The following is a 24,201-nucleotide window of genomic DNA, read 5'->3' as shown; positions in this document are numbered from 1 at the left end:
AGTTCGGCCGGGATTGGGCGCAACCTTCCCCCGGGTACCGTCCCCCACTCCCCGGGATTCGAGCCTGAGAGGCAGAGGCGAGCCGACGGCGACCTTCAGCGGCAAGGCCTGGGCTGGAGAGCGTCCAGACATCCCGCCGCCGCCAGGAGGCAAGTTGGGGGCGGGGCTCCCGGGGCCGCAGCCCGCGCGCCGCTCTCCTCTGGGCCTGCGGGGCGTGCGGGTCTGTCGGGGGCATCCGGCGGGGCCGCTTTGCGCTGCTGGCGCCTCACCTGGGGTGGGGGGGGGGCCGCTGCGGGCTCCCCGCTTTCCCCGGACGCGCGCAGAAACTGGGGGCCCCGGCGGCGCTGCCCCAGCCGGCAGGTGGGGCGCTCGAGGTGCGGGGGCTTGGCGGTGGGAGCCGCGTCTGTCCCCCCCGGAGCAATTGGGGCTGCAGGCTCCGCTCTGAGGAATTTTGCACCGAAAGGATTGGGGGGGAGGGGAGGGGAGGGGGAGGGGGGGAGGGGGGGAGGGGAGGGGAGGGGAGGGGGAGGGGAGGGGAGGGGGAGGGGAGGGGAGGGGGAGGGGAGGGGGTGGTGCAGGCGGGTCCTCGCCTTCCCAGGTCCGTGCCTTTCCTGCGTGCAGATCTGGTCCCAGATTTGCTACGTCAGAACCACGGTCTTTTTAGAAAGACGAAATATTTATTTGCCAAAATCTGGTCGTCAGGTGCGAGTGTTTTGGGGGAAAAAAGCCGAGAAAATGCAGGCGTTTTGTGTTGCGTCCTTTATTTACAGTTTATTTACTAGCTTTTTTGCATCTCCAGAATATTTTCATTTTAGATAAATCATGTGGTTTAATTCTCTTACAAATTCTAAGTTTAAATGTGGCGAAGGTTTAAGAGACTCTTATTTTCTAAATTAGCGGGTTTGGTTATTTTTTTTACCCCATTTCCTAATATCCTTTTTTTTTTTTTTTTTTTTTTTAATTGCAGCTTTACCGTTGTAAAAGCCCTCACAGGTGCATTGATTCATTCAACAGATATTTCTGAAGGGCCTCATATGTGCCCAGGTGCTGGGATGGTAGCAGTGGTCGTTGCAGCAATTCTAGCTTCTTGGAAAAGGACAATAAACATAAAATGTATATTATGCTCTGTGATAAGTGTTAAGGACAAACATTAAGGGGAAGGAACGGGTAGGGCGTGTTGGGGCAGGGGTGGAAATTTTGGATGGAATATTCCGGTAAGTGTTGAGAAGTGGCATTTGAGAAAAGACCTTGGAGGTGTGGGGACTGATTTCAGTCAGAGAAAAGAGCGCCAGGGCTGGAGCGTGCCTGCGTTAATACAGGACCAGCAAGGAGGCATAGGGGAAACTGGCCCGTGACATCAAAGAGACGAACGTTCTTATGGACTTTGGGTTTTCACACTTTCTGAGATTGGAAACCATGGCACGATGTTGAGCAGAAGCGTGACTTCATGTGACCTACATTTTAAAAGGATCACTTGGGGAATTCCCTGGTGGTCCAGTGGTTAGGACTCAGAGCTTTCTCTGCCGTGGCCTGGGTTCGATCCCTGGTCGGGGAACTAAGATCCCGCAAGCCTGCGCAGCATGGCCAAAGGGGAAAAAAAAAAAAAAAAAAAAGATTGTTTGAGGCTAAAAGGAAGAAGGGAAAAAGTGTGGACGGTTAGGAGGTTGTATTCATTTTCCTGTTGCTGTTATAACAAATTACAGCAAATTTACTGGCTTAAAAGAGTACAAAGGGACTTCCCTGGCGGTCCAGTGGTTAGGACTCTGCACCTCAAATGCAGGGGGCACGGGTTCGATCTCTGGTTGGGGAACTAGGATCCCACATGCCACGTGGCACGGCCAAAAAATTAAACAATAAAAAAATAAAGAGTACACGTTTATCGTCTTATAGGTCTGTAGGTCAGAAATCTCTCTAGGCTAACATCAAGTTGTCAGTCGAGCTGTGTTCCTTTTAGGGGTGCTAGGGGAGACTCCATTTCCTTGACTTTTCCAGCTTCTGGAGGCCACCTGCATCCCTTGGTTCCTGGCCTCTTCATCTTCAAAGCCAGCATTATAGCATCTTCAAATCTCTCTCTCTCTCACTTCTGCCACTCTTGTCTCTGCCTTATAAAGACACTTGTGATTACATTGAGTCCACTCAGATAATCCAGGATAATCTCCCCATCTCAAGGTTCTTCATTTAGTCACAACCACGAAGTCTTTTTTTTACTATGTAAAGTAGAATACTCATGGATTTGGGGGATTATGATGTGGACATCTTTGAGAGATCAGATGAGAGACTGTAGTGCCTTGGACTACTTCATTAGTGATGGAGGTGCTAAGTGGTCCAGCCTTGGATGTGTTTGAAAGGTAGAGGGTTTATTGATGGATCAGATGTGGGTCGTGAGGAAAATTAGTCAAGAACGATTGACTACAAAGGTGGAATAATCATTTGGAAAGAAGATTCTGGCAATGTGATTAATCACTGCTATTTCTTAATTAGGTTTTGCAGTTTTGTTTGTTGATTTGCAGTTTGCAGTTTCTCAATTAGCAATTTTGCAAGATTTGGATTGGTATTTTCAATTGATTTTGAGATTCCTGAGGGCAGGGATCATTTCTGATTTTGCCTCCTAGTTTGTCCCTAATGCCTGGCATTAGGATAATCCCTCAGTAAATATTTAGTGAATGAGTGAAAGAATGGTTACTGGAATCTGTTTATTGTATTTCATTATGTGCAGTATTGTTTGCAAAACTCATTTAATACGTGTTTATGTATGTAAAGTGTATTCATCTATGGCTAAGTGAAAGTATTGCACACAATCCATGATGTTTACATAAACAAATACACAGTGTAGAGGTTTTCTTCCTGTGATGCTTGCATAATAAGATCTATAACATCTCTTTATGAGGTTAACAGTGTTTTGGTGATAATATTTTTCAGTTTGCATTAAAAAGTTGTGTTTTACTTTAAAACTAGAATGATTTCCTTAGAAGAACAGAAGGAAGAACAGAAGTACTGACAATTCTGGGTAGCGCTTTCTGATGGCTTTTCAAAGAGAATACTGACCAAGCTCAGTGTTTTCAGCAGAATGGATCAGATCATATTTTTATTCTCTAGCCACATTATTGATTAGCCTGGAAAGCAAAGCAATATGTATTTAAGACTGCATTGGATTTTGCCTGTTAAGCACATACTCTTAGTCATTTACATCAGAATGTCAGGGATTAATAGGTCACAAATTGAATTGTATTGTCCAGCAGTTTCTTAGGGTAGGGACTATACAGGTGGCTGTAGCTACTGCTTTTTGTATTAACCTCGTGTTGATGCAGTTTCCGGGTAAGTAGTTTCTGCTCTCATAGTGTTACAGTATTAGAAGTGACCTTAAAGGTCATCCATCTACTCTGGGGCCTTTCAAACTCTTGAAACCTGGGTTTAATAAGAGGCTTGGCCACCCCCAGGATCTATTCATGCGATTCCCTGTCCTTTCAGGGTGCCGCAGATGACCTCCCTTTATATTTGGAAGGAAATGGTGCCTATTTATTGTGTTTGGGAATTATGAAATATTATAATGCTTATAGAACTAAGCTTTTAGTAGGTTTTATTTGTACCTGTTGAATATATATGTGTGAGAACAACTTCCTTATATGTAATGTGAGTCCCTGCCATCATGATCATATATAGAAAATAAAGTGTTTTGTATGTGTATTTTATGTTCTTCATTCAAAATCTTACATTAGATATTAATTTTTTACAGAACACATACTTTTAAAAAATTAATTTTATGGAGATATAGTTGATGTACAGTATTACATGCGTTTCACGTGTACAACTTAGTGATTCAGTTTTAAATTATATTCCATTTATAGTTATTATAAAATATTGGCTATATTCCCTGTGCTGTACAATGTAGCCTTGTAGCTTATTTATTTTATACACAGTAGTTTATACTTCAAGAATTCTTTTTTTTTTTTTAAAGATTTTTTGATGTGGACCATTTTTAAAGTCTTTATTGAATTGGTTACAATATTGCTTCTGTTTTTATGGTTTGGTGTTTTGGTTGAGAGGCATGTGGGATCTTAGCTCCCTGACCAGGGATCGAACCCTCATCCCCTGCATTAGAAGGTGAAGTCTTAACCACTGGACTTCCAGGGAAGTCTCAAGAATTCATATTTTTTAATTGATGGTAAAGCAGGTCACTAATCTTCAGTTTTTACTCTAGTTGTGGCGAGCGGGGGCTACTCTTCATTGCAGTGCACGGGCTTCTCATTACCGTGGCTTCTCGTTGCGGAGCACGGGCTTCAGTAGTTGTGGTGCATGCGCTCAGTAGCTGTGGCGCACGGGCTTAGTTGCCCTGCGTCATGTGGGATCTTCCCGGACCAGGGCTCGACCCTGTGTCCCCTGCATTGGCAGGCGGATTCTTAACCACTGCACCACCAGGGAAGTCCTAATCTTCAGGTTTATGTAGTATTATTGTTTCCCACTTGAAGACAACTAGGAAGCTAGAATGCTTCAGGTGTGCTTTGATTAATCACACTTACCCTCTCATTTTTGTTTTCTTTTTGATGGTATAAAATATTTACCATGATCTGTTTTATTTCTTTCCTTCTCTCACCATCCTAAAAAACCTTAAAATCCTTACCTAGTGTTTGAGTTACCTCTTTTCAGTTGCTTTTACTGTTTGCCCTTGAAGTCTTCTCTGAAATACTGAAACAAATCCCCCAATTTATCTTACACACACACAAATACAAAATAGTGCATATTTTTAACAAACTTTATCTGCTGATCCTAATATTATTTCAGAGGAAGGGAAATAACAATAGAAAAATCAGAATTTAGATTCCAACGGCAACCTTTTCTGACAACAGAATTGTTCTGCGTGCCACCATCACTTTCTTATCCTCTTCTCACGTAGTTACGTGGCAACTTCCTTTAAATTTTAACTATTATTAAAAGCCCTTTGGGCCTTTCTCACCTTCTGAGATGACCCACATCCTGTCTGTGGAGCATGTTTCTCTCTAAATAAATCCACTTCCGGACTTCCCTGGTGGCACAGTGGTTAAGAATCCACCTGCCTATGCAGGGGACATGGGTTCGATCTCTGGTCCAGGAAGATCCCACATGCCGCAGAGCAACTAAGCCCGTGTGCCACAACTACTGAACTTGAGCTCTAGAGCCCGCAAGCCACAACTACTGAGCCCACGTGCCACAACTATTGAAGCCCACGTACCTAGAGCCCTTGCTCCGCATCAAGAGAAGCCACTGCAATGAGAAGTGTGTGCACTGCAACAGAGTAGCCCCCGCTCACCGCAACTAGAGAAAGCCCGCACGCAGCAACAAAGACCCAGCGCAGCCCCCAAATAAATAAATAAATCAGTTTAAATAAATCCGTTTCTTACCTTAAAAAAAAAAAAACCCTTTGAAAGAAAGAGTCAATAGTATAACTTACAGGAGACCACGATATTCAGAGAGAGTAGAATCCTATGATAAAGGAGATGACATTAATCATAAATTCAGAAGTGTGTGTAGAAAACCTTTTAAAATAGGTCATAGTTGCTGACATAGGTGTTACCATACCATAGATAATCAGTGTTACACAAAACTCTGCCCTTATAAATAAAGACTTGAGAATTTTTCTATTGCAATTACTTGGAAATTATAAAGAAAAGAAAGTCCCCTAAGAGAAGTGGTTCTCCAGGAAGCAAAAAAGATTCCAAGAGTGCCACCCAGGAAATAATGGTTATATCACCTAAGGGATGATTATTTATCTACTGGTAAAATGTAGCATAATGCTCTGGAAATGAGTGCTGTGTTATTACTGCAGTACACTAATGGTAGCATTACAATTTTTCACGTCAGGGGCTTCCCTGGTGGCGCAGTGGTTAAGAATCCGCCTGCCAGTGCAGGGGACATGGGTTCGAGCCCTGGTCCGGGAAGATCCCACATGCCGCGGAGCAACTAAGCCCGTACGCCACAACTACTGAGCCCGTGCTCTAGAGCCCGCGTGCCAGAACTACTGAAGCCCGCATGCCTAGAGCCCGTGCTCCGCAACAAGAGAAGCCACCGCAATGAGAAGCCCACGCACCACAATGAAGAGCAGCCCCCGCTGGCCGCAACTAGAGAAAGCCCGTGCGCAGCAACAAAGACCCAACACAGCCAAAAAAAAAAATTTTTTTTCATGTCAGGAGATAAGTGTCATGGCTGATCTGGGTCATAAGAAATTATGGACTTTGACAATTAATCTATGACAGAGGAGGCAAGGATATACAATGGAGAAGAGACAGCCTCTTCAATAAGTGGTGCTGGGAAAACTGGACACCTACATGTAAGAGAATGAAATTAGAACACTCCCTAACACCATACACAAAAATAAACTCAAAATGGATTAAAGACCTAAAGGTAAGATCAAAAACCATAAAACTCCTTGAAGAAAACATAGGCAGAACACTCTTTGACATAAATCTTAGAAATACTTTTTTGAATCTCTTTCCTAAGGCAAAGGAAACAAAAGCAAAAATAAACAAATGGCACCTAATTAAACTTAAAAGGTTTTGCACAGCAAACAAAACCATCAACAAAATGAAGACAACCTACTGAATGGGAGAAAATATTTGCACGTGATATGACTGCTAAGGGCTTAATATCCAAAATACAACGCATACAATTCAATATAAAAAAGACCCCAATTTAAAAATGGGTGGCGGACCTAAATAGACACTTTTTCAAAGAAGACACACTGATGGCCAACAGGCACATGAAAAGATGCTCAACATCGTTCATCATCAGAGAAATGCAAATCAAAAGCACAATGAGATATCACCTCACACCTGTTAGAGTGGCTAGCATCCGAAAGTCTACAAATAACAAACGTAGGCAAGGGTGTGGAGGAAAGGGGACCCTTTTGCACTGTTGGTGGGAATGTAAACTGGTGCAGCCACTGTGGAAAACAGTATGGAGGTTCCTCAAAAACCTAAGCATAGAGCTACCATATGATCCAGCATTTCCACTCTTGGGTATATATCCAAAGAAAACAAACATGCAAATTTGAAAAGATACCTACATCCCAATGTTTGTTGCAACACTATTTACAGCAGCCAAGATATGGGAGCAACCTAAGTGTCCATCAACAGAGGAATGGATAAAGAAGATATCAATATATACAATGGAATACTACTCAGCCATAAAAAAGAATGAAATTTTGCTATTTGCAACAATGTGGATGGACCTGGAGGGTATTAATGCATATTGAAATAAGTCAGAGAAAAGACAAATATTGTATGTTATCACTTACATGTGGAATTAAAATAATACAACAAACTAGTGAATATAACAAAAAAGAAAACAGACTCAGAGATACAGAGAACAAACTAGTGGTTACCAGTGGGGGGAGACAGGGGGGAGGGGCAAGATAGGGGTAGGGGATTATACTCCTATGTATAAAATAAATAAGCTACAAGGATGTATTGTACAGCACAGAGAAGATAGCCAATATTTTATAATAACTATGCATGGAGTATAATCTATACAATTATTGACTCTTTGTTGTACACCTGAAGCTAACATAACACTGGAAATCAGCTATACCTCAATAAAAAAAAATTTACAGACTTTGGGAAAACAGAGTAGAGAAGACTTACAGGAAGTTCATTTGTTAATGTTTTAGGTGTTGGTTAAAAAAAAAAGTGATGTGTGACACACGTGCGCACACACATACAGAAAGATGCCCACCGTCCCTTTTATTTGAATGCTCATTTGGACTTCTTTGTTGTTGTTTTCTGACTTGAAGGCGTCGTGGCATGCTTTTTCGTCAGCGCTGTTGCATGTTCCACACTTCTAGGTAAGAGAACTGGAGGAAAGGAGGCAAAAGACAATGTGGAACTTTAACTTCTCTTCCCAAGTTTTTCTGTTTTATTTAATGAGCCCCCTTTTCCTTTCTGTCTTGTCTGCTGGTACCTTGCCTTCTGGAAAATAAAAAGTTTGAGGAAAATTCAAGAAAGTGTTACCCAGTCTCGCTCTTCCATGCATATGTGAGGAAGCGAGGAGAAATGAGTTTTCCTTTCTTTCAGTTTGAAGTGCATGAAGAACTGTGACGCAAAAAGAAGTACGACTAAGACAGCCCCAAATCCAGTTTCTCACTCTCCTGAGAAAATACTGACGTTCGCATTGATGGTGTTAATACTTCTTTAAAAAATAATGTCTATTCTCTGTCCAAATTTTTATCTTCATGCCTCCTTAAATTTTTACTTAAATGCTTATTTTTCCAGGTAAACATTGACGAGCAGGCAGTTCAAGGATTGCTTCATCTAGGATTCGGTTCGGATTCCTATAGACTTAATTAGTATTGGAATAGTCTTTGTGTAAGATGTGTTTATGCTGTTTGAAAACAAACATATATCTATACATGTATTCTTATGTTTCTCTAGGTCACCTCTGCAGAGATATGTAGGAAACTAGTAACACTGATTAAGGGAGGACGGGAACCAGGAATGGGGTTTGGAAGGATGTACCGTATTCTACATTTCTTTTTATACTTGCAGTTTCCCCCCGTGTATGTATTACTAATTAAATTTAAACACAGAAAGAAAGAAAAAGGAAAGGTTGATTTTTTTCTTTTTTCTTTTTTTTTAAACAGTACTCAGTTTTAAAGATCTTCTCTTTTCTTCACAGTGATATCCTAAGAGAAGATGGGAAAGGGCTGTAAGGTTGTGGTTTGTGGCTTGTTATCTGTGGGGAAAACGGCAATTTTGGAGCAGCTCCTTTATGGGAATCATACTATTGGTAAGATTATTTTTCCCTAGTTTCCCTGCAGGTTCTGGGAACTGGTCAGGGTCTTTTGTTGGTCGTGCTAACTTAAAGATGGGCAGTGGTGCACAAAAGTGAGGTGTCATCGAGAGGGACCGAAAGGGTCATAGAAATCGACAGAGATGAGGGGGGGAAAGTAGGGGCAAGGAAAAAACATCTTTATGTTGTTGAAATTCCAGAGTGCTTGCACTTACTCTGTTAGAACAAGAGTTATAACAGGTAAGAAAAATGTTGTCTCTATGTGGTTTCCAGTGTGTTTACATGATGAAGAGTGGTCTTGGAATGACAGACTCACTGACTTCAGAATACGTTGAATGATCTCTCATTCTCATTTCAAACATAACTTTCCAGTACTGCTGTATAGGTTTTAAGAATGGAAGAGACAGTTGTTTGCTGCAGTATGACCTAATTTTGTGAATCGGATTATCTCATTCATTTATTCATTCATTGAGTTAAATAATTGTTCAGTACTTGCTCTTTGGTACAGGCTGTGATGAGGCCTGTGGGGATTTAGAGGTGGAGAAGCATCTCTGGCTTTAAGGAGGTCACAGTTCGGTAAGGAAGGACAGACATAACACGTTAGAATCAAACAAGGCTTATCTTAGGGAGATACGTAGAATCCCAGATCTTTGAAGTATTTATCGCTGGCAAGTGGCTTCAAGCACATTTCTGTCTTACTTTTATTAACCATTTTGATGAACTCTGATTCTCTTCCACCTTCCCAGAATAATATTTAACAACTTCGGTTAAATCCATATTTGGTTTTTATTAATAACGATCCCTGTGCCAGAAGGTCTGAAAACCTATCACAGTGCTGCACTATTGGTTCTGAATTTTTCACCTTCAGATTCTAATTTATGCCAGTGAAAAAGTAAATTATGCCCAAAGAGGGAAAAAAAGAATCCCTTTCCCCTCTTAAAACCCCAACAGATTTTGTTTCTGTAGGCTGTCTTACGATATTTTTATTGTATTAGAGATTAAACCTGAGGAAATTAAAAAAAAAACTTATCACGTAAAATAATAACAATAAACTTATTGTATGCTAAGGTAACACATTTTAATGAAAAAGTTATATTTTCAAAAAAATCTAGTGAGAAGGTGAGTGTTGATTTACGTTTTTGAAAATCGAATGTCCAGCCTGATAGAAGGCAGCTGGATTATCATATCTGCTTGCCTTTGCATTCAGTCTGTTGTTATATGTTTTTTTAGTTGAAATATGTGAAGAAAAGGTGGCCTCACACAAATATGTGGTTGAAAAAGGTAGGAATATTTTAGTAGCTTTGCAGATGATTGTGGACTTTCTTCTTTGGTATTTCACTAAAACTCAATCGGTGACGGTTACTTAAAGGTTATTGCATTGGGGAGTCTGAAGCCACATCAGCGAACTTCTCCTGTTCTATTACATTAAAATCTCGTTGATTTATCTTGCACTTCAAATGGGTTTTTTACCCATGCATGGTTTCTTAACATTTATGAATTGGTCATTTGGAAGATACTGGTTAACTGAGGTAAGCAGATCTTCCAAATACCATTTATTAATATCATCAACAGTCTCATCGGTATTGGGAAGCTATCAAGTTTCTGCTGATGGATACAATTCTCATTTTTGCTTGAAAGCTCAAATCTGATCATTAACAACAGATACTATCAGTTATTTTCCTTGAAATGATAGGCTCTCGTTATTCATCTTTGAGAAAATGTCTGTCAAATACCCTGAATAACCATGGTTTTTTTCTGTTATTCCTTCTTTAAAAAAAAAAAAAAAAGAAGTGGGACTTCCCTGGTGGTGCATTGGTTAAGAATCCTCATGCCAGTACAGGGGACACGGGTTTGATCCCTGGTCCTGGAGGATCCCACATGCCGCGGAGCAACTAAGCCCGTGCGCCACAACTACTGAGCCTGTGCTCTAGAGCCTGCGAGCCACAACTACTGAGCCCACGCGCTGCAACTACTGAAGCCCACACCTAGAGCCCGTGCTCCACAACAAGAGAAGCCACTGCAATGAGAAGCCCGCACCCTGCAACTAGAGAAAGCCTGTGCGCAGCAGGGAAGACCCAACACAGCCAAAAAAAAAAAAAGTAGCTATTTCAACTTGAAACTCAAACGCAAGAGCTTTTCCTCCAGACAGTTACCATTATTCATTAAGCAGAAATACTTCATGTATACTTCTCATTAATCACGTAGAATTTTTTTTTTTAATATGACAGCTTTTTTTTTTTTTAATTTTATTTATTCATTTATTTATTTATTTTTGGGTATGTTGGGTCTTCGTTTCTGTGCGAGGGCTTTCTCTAGTTGCGGCAAGTGGGGGCCACTCTTCATCGCGGTGCGCGGGGCCTCTCACTATCGCGGCCTCTCTTGTTGCGGAGCACAGGCTCCAGACGCGCAGGCTCAGTAGTTGTGGCTCACGGGCCCAGTTGCTCCGCGGCATGTGGGACCCTCCCAGACCAGGGCTCGAACGCATGTCCCTTGCGTTGGCAGGCAGACTCTCAACCACTGTGCCACCAGGGAAGTCCCACATAGAATATTAAAAAGATGTTAAGATACATACTCAAAGATTAGGATTTAATAAATTTGGTAATTTTTCCTGCGTCATCAAGGACATTCTTAAGTGAAACTGGCTTTTTCTTTTGAAACTGCAAGTATGAGGTGTTGAGGAATTCAACCTCTAATACAGTTGGTGCCACTGCCTTGATTTGTACTAAGGCATCAGCAGTGTTTTTTTTTAGAGAATTTTTTTTTCAATTAATTAATTAATTTTATTTTTGGCTGCGTTGGGTCTTCGTTGCTTCGTGCAGGCTTTCTCTAGTTGCGGCGAGCAGGGGCTACTCTTCTTTGCACAGGCTTCTCATTGCTGTGGCTTCTCTTGTTGTGGAGCACGGGCTTCAGTTGTGGCGCGTGGGCTCGGTAGCTGTGGCTCGTGGGCTCTAGAGCGCAGGCTGAGTAGTTGTGGCGCACGGGCTTAGTCGCTCCGCGGCATGTGGGATCTTCCCGGACGAGGGCTCGAACCCGTGTCCCCTGCATTGGCAGGCGGATTCTTAACCACTGCGCCACCAGGGAAGTCCTGGCACCAGCAGTTTTACCCATCATTACTTTTATATCATCAGTGCAAATGTCAACACCGTGAAAAAGACGAATGTCTTATATTGTTATGAAAATGGTTTTGCCCATATGGGTTCCCTGAAAGGAGACCTCAGGGGATCTCTGTAGCCCACACTTTGACAGCTGCTGGCACATGTAAATATTCTCCGCTGAGCAGTATTATGTACTGTGATCGTTTCTTTTCTTTCTTTTTCTTCTTATGGAGGCTAATATTTGCTCTATCACTTCTTTAGTTTTGTTCATACCTTTTGCTAATTCTTCCACATGTCCAGATGGTTCTCAGTTCTCCATGAGGTCAATCATATCAGATAATCCACCCCGCCCTTTTTTTTTTGAGATATTTTTCCAGCAGCTAGCATTCTCTTATCTGGGCCTATTGTACAGCTGTCACCATAGAACTTCCCTTTACTTTTTCTTTCTTTCTGGGTTTGATTTCCTGTTTTCTAGATCTCCCGTCACCTTCTGTTTACGCCCTTCTTTTGGTGGAGCACATCTTGCAGTACTTTTTTGGGGGTTGAAAAGGTTGCACAATGGGATGAGGCATCGGGTGATGACAGCCCTCAGAATGCCCTCTATGCCTGGTGCACAGTAGTAATCCTGGGGCTTCTGAATAAAGGTATTTACTGTTGTCCCTATGATTCCCTTTACTCTCATGTGAGGTTTTGTTTTCCGAATCTGGTGTCTTCCTCTTTTCTATGATTACATGCTAATTTTGATGGCGGGCCTCCTTCAAAGAGTTTCCTGAGAAAATGTGCACGATACATATTCTGAGGCTTCACATGTTTGAAAATGTCTTTACTTTCATTTACAATTGAGTTATAATTTTGATGGGTATAGAATTCTAGATGGAGAATAATTTCCTTCCAAAATTTTGAAAGCATTGGTCCATTATCATCTTTTCTCCCTCTTTTATTATAAAATGCATCATACATATAGAAAAGTGCATAAAACATGTATGTGGTTTAATGAATAATTATAAAACCTTTGCATAACCTCCACACAGGTCAAAAGGTAGAAGAGTGCAGGTACTCTTGTCAGCTCCCCGTGTTCCTCTCTTCAATCAGAACTCAGCCCTTCCCTTGACTTTTGGTTAATCCCTTCTTTTCTTTATCGTTTTGCCACCTATGTATGTATCACTGGATGACATAGTTTATTTTTGCCTCTTACTGACTTCATATCAACAGAATCATACCGTATAAATTTTTCAGTGTTTGTTTTTTTTCACTCAACATTATATTTGTAAGACTCATCCATATTGTTTTAAGTAGGTGTGGTGTAATTTTCATGATAGGTATATTGTCTCAGTATACCTCCATTTATTTACCTCTTGCATCTTTTTTTTTTTTTTTTTTGCCCGCGCCGTGTGGCATGTGGCATGTGGAATCTTGGTTCCCTGACCAGGGATCAAACCCGTGTCACCTGCGAGCGTGGCGTCTTATCCACTGGACCGCCATGGAAGTCCCTATTTACCTCTTGTATCTTGGTGAACATTTGGGTTGTTTCCAGTCTGGGGCTATTAGAAATAGTGCTGTTGTGAACAGTCTTATACACGTATCCCAGCTATGATTTGGGCAAGGTCTGGGGGATATACCTAGGAATGAAATCACAGGCTCATAGACCATGTGTATCTTCAGTTTACCAGATTCTAATATCTTCTTCCAGTGCTTCTGAGAAGCCAGGAGCCATCGTGATTCTTGATGCTTCGGATGTGGACGCTTTTGTAGGCTCTCTCCCCAGTGCTCTGAAATTCGCAGTGGTGTATCATAGGATCAGTCTGTGTTCATCCACGGTGCTGGGCACCTGGTGGGCCCTTTCAATGTGGAAATGTGTGTCCTTCAGCTCTGAATTATTTCTCTTCTGTGTTCTCTGTTCTCTCTTTCTGGAACTCCCTTTCAATCTGGAAATGTGTGTCCTTCAGCTCTGAATTATTTCTCTTCTGTGTTCTCTGTTCTCTCTTTCTGGAACTCCCTTTCAATATGGAAATGTGTGTCCTTCAGCTCTGAATTATTTCTCTTCTGTGTTCTCTGTTCTCTCTTTCTGGAACTCTCTTTCAATATGGAAATGTGTGTCCTTCAGCTCTGAATTATTTCTCTTCTGTGTTCTCTGTTCTCTCTTTCTGGAACTCCCTTTCAATATGGAAATGTGTGTCCTTCAGCTCTGAATTATTTCTCTTCTGTGTTCTCTGTTCTCTCTTTCTGGAACTCCCTTTCAATATGGAAATGTGTGTCCTTCAGCTCTGAATTATTTCTCTTCTGTGTTCTCTGTTCTCTCTTTCTGGAACTCTCTTTTTGGATGCTGGATCTTCTGGACTCGTCCTCTGATTTTTAAAATTTCTCTTCTCTTGTTTGAAATTTCTCAGCATTTTGTTCCACTCTATGGAAATTTTCCTCATCTTTATTTTTCAGCCCTTCTATTGAGTTTTCATTTCTTAGTATCCTGTTATTTCATGGATGCACTGTCTTATCTCTTTGAGTATAATATTTGGTAGTTTTTTTGTCTGTTTTCTTTTCTTTGCACAGTCTTTTTCTTTTCAGGTGCTCTTTCCTGATTTTTGGTCTCTTTCTCAGGTATCTGGTAATCCTTGGTTGTCTGCTTGTAATTAAGAATGGAGAACTGAAAAGCTAATTTAAAGCTCTAAGCATGTGGATAGGGTTCATGACTTTGCTTCATTATAAGGTGACCTGGGTGGGGCATTTGTTGGTTAACCTCAGAGGTTAGCATATTTAGGATTTCTCCTTTTTCACTGGCCAGATTCCCCAGATTCCCCCGCCTAGAGGATAAAGAGTTGGCCGCCAAAGTTTTGGGAGCAGAGGAAGGGAGCACGTCACTGAGTTGCCCCTTGTTTTCACTGTGGAACTCATACCCTCTGTCCCACATTTCAGCAGCCTCTGTTTTACCCTTTCTAGAAGTGCAGCCTTACTCTCCCGCTGGGACGGAGGTGGCGTGGCGTGGCAGAGGAGATGCAGAGTCGTAACGTCACTTGATGTATAGGGTGACAAAATCTCAAAAGGTCTAAGCTTAATGGGAGGAGGAAGGGAACCAGACTGGCTTTTGGTGGACAGAACATCCACCATGACAAAAGTCTTGGTAGTTTTTGCTTTTAAATTTTTTGTAATCGAAGCCCAATAAGTTTATGTCTTCATAGACTACCTCTTGCACTAGTCATTAACATTCAAAGTGTTCATCTTCTCACCTTAATCCCCTCATCCACAAATGGTTGTTGCATACTTGTTGTGTACACAGAAGGGTTGTTTCTCTTGAGGAAGTTCTAGGTGAGTTGAAGAGACAAAACCCACACAAATGGAGCAAAGCATAATGGATTTTACAAGGCTCATCATTCAGGCGAGCAGGGGAATGAAATTGGGGCACCCGTTATGAGCTCACGCATTCATCATTCATTCAGATGTTTACTAAGGACTCTCTACGTATGTAAGTCAATTCGTTAGTCCTCAGAGCTCCAAAGAGAGATTAGCCACAGTCCTGGCTCCCGAGGAGTTTACACTGCAGCTCCGGAGGGGACAGATACGAAAAGAGTTTAGGGTGAAGTGGTATTACCTGTACAAGGCACAGTAAGAGCAGGATGGGGGGAAGTGGATAATCCGAAGAAAATCTCCAGAGCTGACATTTCAGCAGAGCCTGGAAAGGGTGAGGTGTTGACCAGGTGTCTCCTGAGCTGTTGCAGTCGTTCAGGTGCAGGGAGCAAGCCGGGGGCAGTGGAAGCAGGCGGTGGATCGAGCAGATGTCTCAGGTGTAGAGTGGCTGACTTAGGGCCCCATTCACCCATACTTTCCTTGTTCAAAGAGAACGCTGAAGACTGACCAGGTGGATGGTGATCACGGGACAAAAGCAAGGAGGAGGGACAGCTGGGGGCAGGAAAGATAACAAGTCTTGTTCATTTGAAGGACTTGGAGGACATTCACACAAAAGTGCACAGTAGGTAGTTGGGAATTAAGGCCTGGTGCCTAGACCCAGACTGGACATGTACATCTCCGAGTCCTTGAAACAGACCCTGGAAACAGTGGAAATTGTACAGAGAAAAATCAAACTTACCCAGGCCCTGTCCTTGGCGCTGATGAAAAAGAAAATGGGGCCACTTAGTTGTTGAAGCTACTTTAAAAATCAGCCCTTCATTCTCCAATTGAGATAGTAAGTTCTTTGACTCTTGTAAGTTACTTCTGAAAAATAAGTAAATCTCACTGCCAAATTTTTATTTCTTTTATGTCTATATGGAAGAAATAATCTTAAAAAGCACTTTGTTCATTTACTGTAACAATTACCTTTCATTTTAAAGAAGCTAGTAAATGGAAATATGATTCTTATGTGTAGTAAATAAGGAACCTAGAAAGCCAGCTTCTAAAGGACAAGAAAATACTCAACAATTGGTATTGAGTTATCCAAAAGGAGTGAAAGCTTTTTTTTAAATTGAGGCATAATTGACATAACATTGTATTAGTTTCAGGTGAATAACATAATAATTCGATATTTGTATATGTAAAAGTAATTCCTTTTTAACCCCAGGAATGGAGGACTGTGAAACAATGGAAGATGTGTATATGGCTTCAGTGGAAACAGATCGGGGAGTCAAGGAACAGTTACATCTTTACGACACCAGAGGCCTGCAGGAAGGCGTGGAGCTGCCAAAGCATTATTTTTCATTTGCTGATGGCTTTGTTCTTGTGTACAGTGTGAATAACCTTGAATCCTTTCAAAGAGTGGAGCTGCTGAAGAAAGAAATTGATAAGTTTAAAGACAAAAAAGAGGTAAGTGGGTATGTTAAAAAATGCCAGCTATGAATTATAACACTGTTGAAATTGTAGCATGGGCTTTTGGGCAATTAAAATATTTTAAAAGCATTAAATTGTATTCACAGTATCTGTAATCTTCATGATTTTTTCCCTAGCCCAGGAAATACAGGACTGAGTTCAACCAGGACCAGCATTTGACCTTCTGCCTTTGCTTGCTCCATGTACAACTTGAATTTTAATGACTCCATGTTGCAAATACTACATAGTTCGTTTCACGTAATTTGGGATCACTGTTTCCTAGGGCTTTTTATTGTCTTCTTGGAGAAATAGGATTGTCCTTAGCCTTAAAAAAAAAAAAAAAAAGAAAAGAAAAGGAGTGGAAAAAACTAATAAATAATTAGTGGCTTCTATCCACTTACCATTTGAAAATAAGATTCTTACTATGGTCTGTAAAGTTTTAGATGATCTGGCCCATGTCTGTCCTTTCGCCTTTAGCATTCTGTGCCTCTGTCACTGTACTCCAGTGGTCAACTTTCTGCTTTTCCAGCATGATAATTTTGTTCCCCTGTGAAGTCCTTCTCAGTTGCTCGTTCGCCTGCCTGGAACTCTCTCATCGCAGGTCTTTCTCTGGGTCTTGGCATGGCTGACTCCTCAGGGTTTAGGGAACCATGTCATGAACCCGTTAACAGCACTGGCTACATGTTCTTAACCTAATTTTTAGGTATTTTTTATGTCATACTTTTAATTTTGAGGTAATTGTAGATTCACATGCAATTTTAAGAAATAATAGAGATCCCTAACTCAGTTTCCCCCAATGCTAATAACACTGTGCAAAACTATAGTAAAATAACACAACCGAGGTACTGACGTTTCTACAGTGAGGGGACCTTTCCAGCACTGCAGGGGCCCCTCATGGGACCTTTCACGGCCACACGCATTCCCCTCCCATCCCCTCTCCCTCCTTAACCGTCATCTGTTCTCCATTTCTGTAACCTTGTCATTTCAAGAGTGTTAGCGTAAATGGAATTGCAGTTTGTAACCTTTTGGTATCGACCTTTTTCACTCAGCATAATTCTCTGGTGAGTCATCCAGGTAATTGCGTGTATGAGTCGTTCATTCCTTTTTCTTGCTGGGTGGTTTTCCAGGGTGTGTATGTACCAAAGTTTATTTAACCACTCACCTGTTCAAGGACCTCTGGGTGGTTGATATTTTAATTATTTTTATTATTTTGAATACTAACTTACTTTGTGAATAGATAACAACATTCACAAGGTTCAATCTTCAAAAGATATAAAAAGGTAAGTAATGAAGGCTCCTCTCCACCTGTTTCCCATCTTTCCCACCGAGACAGGTAAGTGCTGTTATTATTTTGGGGAGTATCCCCCAGATTTCCCTCCCTGCCCCCCTAAAGTTAAAAGTATAGTTCGGTGAACACTCATATACATGATACTGGAATCTCGGCTCTGCTTCTCAACTTTTCTGCCTTAGTTTCCTTATCTATAACATAAGGATAATAATAGTACCTTTCTCATATGGTTATTATGGGGATTTCAGAAGCACATTCATTCAGCAAATGCTCATTTTTTAATTTTTTTATTGAAGTATAGTTGATTTACCGTGTGTTAATTACTGCTGTACAGCAAAGTGATTCAGTTATACATGCATATATATTCTTTTTAAAATTCTTTTCCATTTTGGTTTATCACAGGATATTGAATATAGCTCCCTGTGCTATACAGTAGGACCTTGTTGTTTATCCGTCCTGTATGTAATAGTTTGCATCTGCTAATCCCAAACTCCCACTCCTTCCCTCCCCCACCCCCCCCTCCGCCTTGGCAACCACAAGTCTGTTCTCTATGCGAGTCTGTTTCTGTTTCGTAGATAAGTTCATTTGTGTCATATTTTAGATTCCACATATAAGTGATATGATATTTGTCTTGCTCTGTCTGACCTACTTCACTTAGTATGATCTCTAGTTGCATGCATGTTGCTGCAAGTGGCATTATTTTGTTTCTTTTTATGGCTGAGTAATATTCCATTGTGTATATGTACCATGTCTTCGTTATCCATTCATCTGTTGATGGGCATTCAGGTCGTTTCCAGGTCTTGGCTACTGTGAATAGTGCTGCAGTGAACGTTGGGGTGCATGTATTTTCTCGAAATAGAGTTTTCTCCGGATATATACCCAGGAGTGGGATTCTATTTTTAGTTTTTTAAGGAACCTCCATACTGTTCTCCACAGTGGCTGTATCAATTTACGTTCCCACCAACAGTGTAGGAGGGTTCCCTGTTCTCCAGCATTTCTTGTTTGTAGATTTTTTGACGATGGCCATTCTGACCAGTGTGAGGTGCTGCCTCATTGTGGTTTTGATAGCAGGTGCTTACTGGGCTGTGTGCCTGGCACTGTTGTAGGTGAGGCGGAGGGAATACAGTAGACGATAGAACAGAGTCCCTGTTGCCATAAAGCGTCTGTCTGGGGGGTGGGGAGAGAGGGACAGCGAACAAATGTGTATTGTGAGGAGCCATGCAGCGTAGGAAGACAAGTCGGGCGGAGTGGGGAGCGAGGGCACTGCTTTCTGTAGGTGGTGTGGGAAGGCCTGGTGAGGTGAGTTTCAGCAGAGGTTTGAAGCGTGTGAGGGAAGGGCGCAAGCCGATGTCTAGAGGAGGGGGCTCCAGGTGGAGGCCCCAGCCGAGCAGGGGCCGGGGCGGGAGCGTCTTGTGCTCGGGAGCAGCACTGAGGCCAGAGCGGGCGGGGTGTGGGGGAGGCAAAGGGATGGCAGGGTCTAGCTTGGGGGGCACTTACTTGTTTTCATGTCTGTTTTAAAAAATTGAAAGGGTAATGGTTGCACATTGTTCAAAAATAAAAATGAGGTATAGAGAGGACTGTAGTGAACTTGTTCCCACCCCTGGGTTCAGCTGTCTATTTCCTGTACCTCAAGCATGCTGTTTTAATGTTTCACCCCTGTCCTAGTCTGGGGGCGTCCTTCCAGAGTTTCTCTGTGTAAATACAAGCAAATAGAAATGTACATAATTTTTTTCTTATTTTTCTCTCTGTTGTACCAAAGGTAGCATATTGTTGTACACCTTGTATTTTTCATGTAATATATCCTGGAGTCCTTTCCATAGCAGGACTCATTCCTTTTTTTTTTTTTTTTAAACTGATGCATAATAGTCATTGTGTGGCGGTAGATGTACCATACTTACTTAACCAGTCTCAGGTTGATGGGCACTTGGGTTCTCTCCGGTCATTTGCTATCATGGACTATGCTACAGTGACTAATCTTAGACATTTATTATCTCGTACATTTTAACGTAGAGTTGTAAGACCACCAGCAGAAGTTAGGTTCTTGAGTTAAAGGTAAATATGGTGACAAGTTAGTCCATAGGAATGGTATGAAAATGCCTGTTTCTTCAGTCTTGACAACAATGTGTGGTTAAAGTTTTGGATTTTGTGACTCTTCTGGGTGAAATGGTATTTTCGTAGTTTCATTTGTCCTTCATGTGAACGAAGCTGAACCTCTTTTGACTTATTTTTATTATTATTATTTTTTTAATATTTATTTGGTTGCACCAAGTCTTAGTTGCTGCAGGTGGGCTCCTTAGTTACGGCATGCATGTGGGATCTAGTTCCCTGACCAGGGATTGAACCCAGGCCCCCTGCATTGGGAGCACAGAGTCTTATCCACTGCGCCACCAGGGAAATCCCTTCTTTTTAAAAAAAAAAAATCTTTATTGGAGTATAATTGCTTTACAATGGTGTTAGTTTCTGCTTTATAACAAAGTGAATCAGCTATACGTATACGTATATCCCCATATCTCCTCCCTCTTGCGTCTCCCTCCCTCCCACTCTCCCTATCCCACCCCTCTAGGTGGTCACAAAGCACCGAGCTGATCTCCCTGTGCTATGTGGCTGCTTACCGCTTAGCTATCTATTTTACATTTGGTAGTGTGTATATGTCCATGCCACTCTCTCACGAAGTCCCGTCTTTTGACTTGTTTTAAAATGATCACTCTGGGACTTCCCTGGTGGTCCAGTGGTTAAGACTCCACACTTCCACTGTAGGAGGCGTATGTTTGATCCCTGGTTGGGGAACTAAGATCCCGCATGCTGTGCGGCCAAAAAAAAAAAAATCACTCTGTGTTGACTTTCACCTTGAGGGACAAGGTGAGAAGCAGAGTTTAGTTCACATGCTCTCGCTCTAGAGCACTTTGACATTCACCGGCTGGAGAAGTGAGAAGGCAGCAAAGGAGTCTACAAAGTGGCCTTTGAAGTACGAGGAACACCAAGAGATAAGGGTGTCCCAGAAGGCAAGTAAAGTCGGCACTTTAAAAAGTAGGAAGTGACCAAGCTATGTCAGATACTAAAGGCAGATCAAAAAAGCCGAGAAGTGGCCAGACTTTAGTAACTTGGGAGATCTCAGCAACGACAGTTTTGGTGAAACAGTGAGACGAAGTCTGATGGACTGGATGTGAGAGAGTTGAGCACAGCAAACGTAGCTCTTTGAAAGAGTTTTGAGTCAAAGGGTAAATATATTGTCCCCTACAAGGGGAACAGAGAGGAGCTGGAGAAGGATGTGTAAGAAGGTTTTTTCAGATGAGAGAGATGGTTGGTTGTATGCAGTGGGGTGATTCAGCGGAGAGACGCAGGTGAGGGGACCGCCGATGGAGTGACATCCTTGTCCAGGTGGAAGAGGGTGGGGACATGGGCTTAGAGGACGGTGGGGCTGTTAGACGTGGTGGTGGAAGCGCCTGACAGTTGCCTTCTAGTTGCTCCGGTCTTCTTGCCGACGTAGTGTGGACATCAGCTGAGGGTGGGACGGGGAAGGCAGAGGGAACGGTGGAGGTTGGAGGGGGGGACCAAGGTAGGAGATGCCGTCCGTACAGGGAAGTGGCGGGAATGTGATGAACCTGCTGCAGGACAGCACCGCGCTGGAGGTCAGTGGTTACGAACTGGGACCGGCCAGCGGGGCTGTGTTTTTCTCCGGCCACGTTCGGTAAATGGTGTCGGCAAAAGGTACAGTGAAGAGTTCAACTTAACCGAGGTGGCGGCGGGGGGCCTACGGCGTGATAACGACGGCGAGGGAGCGAACGAGGAGGAGCTCGGCTGGGGGAGCGCCGAGGGCAGCAGCGCGCTTGAAGGACTGAGACAGAGGTGGTAGCGCTGGGGCTCGTGGGTGCCGGCGGTGCTGTAGGGTTGCTGCAGAGGGGCGCTGCGATGAACCAGGAAGGCAGCGGTCGGAGCGGGATTCCCGCACTTGAGGTCAGAGAGGGGAGCGGTTACCCTGTTCGTGGGCGTGAGTGGCTGAGGGCAGGAGGACGGTTAGGATCTCTGAAGTCAAGGAGCTGAGGGATGGGGTTACCGGGAGGGTCCCCCCCGGGGCTGGTGAAACCACCACCAGCATGACGGGAGTAGCGTGTGGGGCGACCGGGGCCAGCGCTGGGATGAGCAGCGACAGCCGGGGCGGGGGGCGGGGAGCCGGGGGCGCAGGGCAGCAGCAGCCCTCGGCCTGAGGGCTTTTAGGGAGGGACCGCGTCGGAGGTGGCCCTGAGCCTGGGACACCTCACCCGCTGCGCCCTGCGGGCGGCCGGGTGAGGGCGTGCAGCCAGGCCGGAAGGGGAAGGCAACCTTCACCGCGGAGACGGGGTGGTGAGGAGCAACGGGAGGGCTGCCTCCTGCTGAGAGACGGAGGAGAGCCCGGGCCTGCCGCGCCGGCCTGCGGACGCATCGGAGCGCGCGTCTCGAAGGCGGGGACGCGGCCGTGGCGCAGAGGCCGCCCTCGGAGCTGCGCCTCAGGGGTGCCCTCCACCTCCCGCGCCTCCTGCTTCAGGTACCTTTACAGGCACTCTCTCAGCATCTGGAGGTCACGACTCGTCTCCCCTCCCGCGGACCGCGACTGCCCTTCTGGTCGCCGGAAACCGTGCCTGGGGGTAGCGAGCACTCCACCTGGAGAGAATGATCGATTGCCTTGCGTTTAGGGTAAAACGTTCCTGTTGGGTGGTACGTTCAACACGTATTTAGTGCTTGTGTCAGGCACTTTGCTATGATTAGCAGTAACGTGAACAGAACAATTCCCGTTCTCAAGGAACTCAGGCCCCAGGGCTGCAGACCTCTCACGGCTCCAGAAGTTCCGTGGTTGTATCTTCAAGTACGTATCGCGGGTTTCCCAGACAGCAGGTAGAGCTGAACTGAATGTAGACACACTTCAGCCACACCGTTATCTGTGCCCTCGATAGTGATTTCCCCCGTCTGTCTTCCATCCGTACCGGAGTTGAGTAACTTCAAGTGTTGCGTAGTCAGCAGCCTGTAGGACATCTGCGTTTTTAAGGAGATACACTGAGCGAGGAGGGGTGAGGTAATGCCCTTTACCCTTCAGCTCACGCCTGAGGGTCAGTTTGGACGAAGCACTTTGTGAAATGGGACAGTTTGATTCCTCCATTTTGCCTAGGAACTGATGCCGGCAAAGTGTGATCTTTTACCCGTTTCTTTCAGGTGGCCATTGTCGTGTTAGGAAACAAAACTGACCTTTCTGAGCAGAGACAAGTGGACGCCGAAGTGGCACAGCGGTGGGCCAGGAGCGAGAAGGTGCATCTGTGGGAGGTGACGGTCACAGACCGCAAGACCCTGATCGAGCCCTTCACCCTGCTAGCCCGCAAACTCTCCCAGCCCCAGAGCAAAGCGAGCTTCCCTCTGCCTGGGAGGAGAAGCAAAGGCAACTCCAGCTCTGAGAACTAAACCCTAGGGTGCACAACTGTCCCTTGAATGGTGACTGCCTCGAGGTGTCTGTGAACTCGTGTAAAACAGGCCATTTCTGTCTACCTTTGGTCCTTAGGAAGCCCCTAGGGAAGTAATTTAATGCACTTTGTTATAATTCAGTTACTGTTGCCTGACATGAAGTAATAATATATTTGCATTCTCCTTGTTTCAGACTTGTCCCTGAAATTAGCACCTTTGTTATCTATATTATGTTCCATTTGTCAAAAGAATAAAATAAAATTTGGGTGGTATGCACGTGTACCTGTAGCTCCCCTCACCTTTAACCCGTTTCAGAAGCTGTCATTCTGTGTAACTTTATGCAAACTTATTTGCTCAAACGTTAACTTTGTTTTTGAAAAGTTCACTCATCATCTAATGTCTAGGATTACGAAATGACATTTTGTGTGTGTGTCCAAATTGGATCACAAACAGTAAACAATTTGGGTACTAAGTTAAGCTAAATTTTATCTGGTAGAGATCTTGCTAATCCTATGATGTAGCTGTGTTCAAATTATGTTTAGCATGAATTGAGTAGGTGGTGTAAATATGTTCCAGCTGGTTCGTTCTTCCTTCTGTAGGAAACTGCTGAACACTTAAAGACAGTGAAGCTTCCATTTCCCACAAGGCATACCATACCTTCTGGAGTAGTCTTTAAGTTAGTTAGGTTATCTGAGTCTGTGCTATGGTTCTCTGAAGATTTTGGCAAGATCTGAGTAATGGGGCTGACTGTATTGAGCAAGTTGACAATATTGTAACTAACTGTAAAGTCGGAAGCAAGCTACTTAGTGGTTTTGACCGTGAAAACAGTGAACTATTAGTTTT

At 43.4% G+C, this 24,201-nt stretch overlaps 1 protein-coding gene across 4 annotated transcripts; it reads left to right on the top strand.

The window, feature by feature from the left end:
* On the top strand, positions 1 to 23,675 carry NKIRAS1 (NFKB inhibitor interacting Ras like 1). 4 transcript variants are annotated; one of them, XM_061194727.1, is made up of 5 exons: positions 240 to 374; positions 7,763 to 7,813; positions 8,644 to 8,754; positions 16,399 to 16,640; positions 23,116 to 23,675. In XM_061194727.1, exons 3-5 carry the CDS (start codon positions 8,661 to 8,663, stop codon positions 23,356 to 23,358), a joined length of 579 nt encoding a protein of 192 aa, XP_061050710.1. In that variant the 5' UTR covers positions 240 to 374; positions 7,763 to 7,813; positions 8,644 to 8,660; the 3' UTR covers positions 23,359 to 23,675. The 4 variants fall into 4 exon arrangements, with proteins under 4 accessions (XP_061050709.1, XP_061050713.1, XP_061050710.1 ...); XM_061194726.1 differs by lacking the exons at positions 240 to 374; positions 7,763 to 7,813 and adding an exon at positions 1 to 149; XM_061194728.1 differs by lacking the exon at positions 7,763 to 7,813 and having other exon boundaries at positions 240 to 360.
* Positions 23,676 to 24,201: the final 526 nt, after the last annotated feature.

The sequence above is a fragment of the Eubalaena glacialis genome, chromosome 6 (genome assembly GCF_028564815.1).
Source record: "Eubalaena glacialis isolate mEubGla1 chromosome 6, mEubGla1.1.hap2.+ XY, whole genome shotgun sequence".
NCBI classification, from domain to species: Eukaryota; Metazoa; Chordata; class Mammalia; order Artiodactyla; family Balaenidae; genus Eubalaena; species Eubalaena glacialis.
This window is presented reverse-complemented; position numbering and strand designations above follow the sequence as displayed.